General features: G+C 39.4%; 1 protein-coding gene across 1 annotated transcript in view; it reads left to right on the top strand.

Moving 5' to 3' along the window:
- LOC119592994 (voltage-dependent calcium channel type A subunit alpha-1-like) overlaps nucleotides 1–1451 on the top strand; it is a gene marked incomplete in the record, with an annotated part of 154497 nt that overhangs the window by 98482 nt on the left and 54564 nt on the right. Inside the window, 1 exon segment of the mRNA XM_037941881.1 lies at nucleotides 798–815. Within this exon segment, the coding sequence (XP_037797809.1) occupies nucleotides 798–815 (18 nt within the window).

Here is a 1451-nt window from a genome sequence, read left to right as displayed (position 1 = left end):
CCTATTTGAGACATAAGCGACTGCTATTTCTATCGATAATGCGGCTATACTAACCCTTCCTAAATTGAATTTTCACTCTTCAATAGTCCAAAACCTCATATAGGGCAACAAATAAGCTACTACAGCTTAACTTTCACTTTTTTCTGACGTTTTCCATACCTTATCCCCCCCTGGAACTATTATGCCTCATCTTAAAATCCCTTTTGATAGACGATCAAGTCCGGTCATGCAGATAACGCATCATGTCAAAGTGAAACTTGCCAGCAAAAAGAAAATTTACCATGTCAAAAAATAAAAAGATAATCATGTCAAAAAAAAAAAGATAACGAGCTGTTTTAATAAGCCATCTCCCATTAGCGAATTGCTAGTTGATTAGAGTCGATATTTCGATGCCCAGAATCCTTGATCCGATAACAATAACTTCTTGAAATAAATATAGGATCTGTGGGGGTATTCGATCTTTTTATCTCCCCCCCTCCCCCGTCGAAAAATATTAGGACTGAAATGTCTAAAGAGAGAAGAAACAAACAAAATTATGTTTTAAAAAAATAAGGGATACATACATATCAATAATTTCAATATTTTCGAATCTGTTAGGGACTTTTTTCCTGTCCTTTCCTTTCCACTCTTATGCATTGATTTGTTGATATTCTTTTTCTTTTTTTTATTGTCTTTTAGGCTAAGTATAGGCTTAATATTCGCTCTATTTAGGCTAAGTAGGTCCTATCTTGGCTATATCAAGTAGGTCCTTTTCTAGGGTCAGGGATCACACGCTCATGTATTCTCTCCCTCTGCAGACCCTCCCTGCAACTGAAGTAAGTGAGAGGAGTCCGTGGATTTATATATAGTGAGAGGAGTTGCCTATTACCATATTACTATTATTTACCATGATTCCTGGTGTATGCATTTTGCACTTGATACATATTACCATTGATTTATTTCGATATCCTTGCAACTACCGTTTACTCATCAGCTTTTTTGCTCATTGCTATGCCAATATTTAAAGGAGCATGACAAGGTACTATATGAGAGGTTTGGGTTCACAAAATTTGCATATACAGACTGTAGAAAGTTGGACTTGAGAATCGTCGGGATCAAGTCCTAACAATACCAAACCTCTCTTGGACAAGGTTGATTCTTGCCGGTATAACAACTCCAATGATGAGACAACATACGGGTCATAGTTGCATGCTCTAGGGTAATGAGTGACCGCGGGGGGCCTCCTTGGACCCCCTAGACCACTAAGGGGTTCCGGGATCTCCTACTAGTTATTTTAGAGCCGAGGTTGGAGCCGGCTGTAGTCTGCTGCCTTGTGCCGCCATGAATGCATGTTCTTCTTGGTTTTACCACTCATTTACTGCGAGACATCACAGATCCTCGACACCCGCAGCCTCGAGATCACCTGAAGGCTGCGGATATATATATTTCAGCCCGGATTTCTTATGTCTTTA

This window comes from Penaeus monodon, chromosome 31 (assembly GCF_015228065.2).
Source record: "Penaeus monodon isolate SGIC_2016 chromosome 31, NSTDA_Pmon_1, whole genome shotgun sequence".
In the NCBI taxonomy this organism is placed as follows: domain Eukaryota; kingdom Metazoa; phylum Arthropoda; class Malacostraca; order Decapoda; family Penaeidae; genus Penaeus; species Penaeus monodon.
Note: the sequence above shows the minus strand (reverse complement) of the source record. Positions and strands in the feature narration are given on the sequence as shown.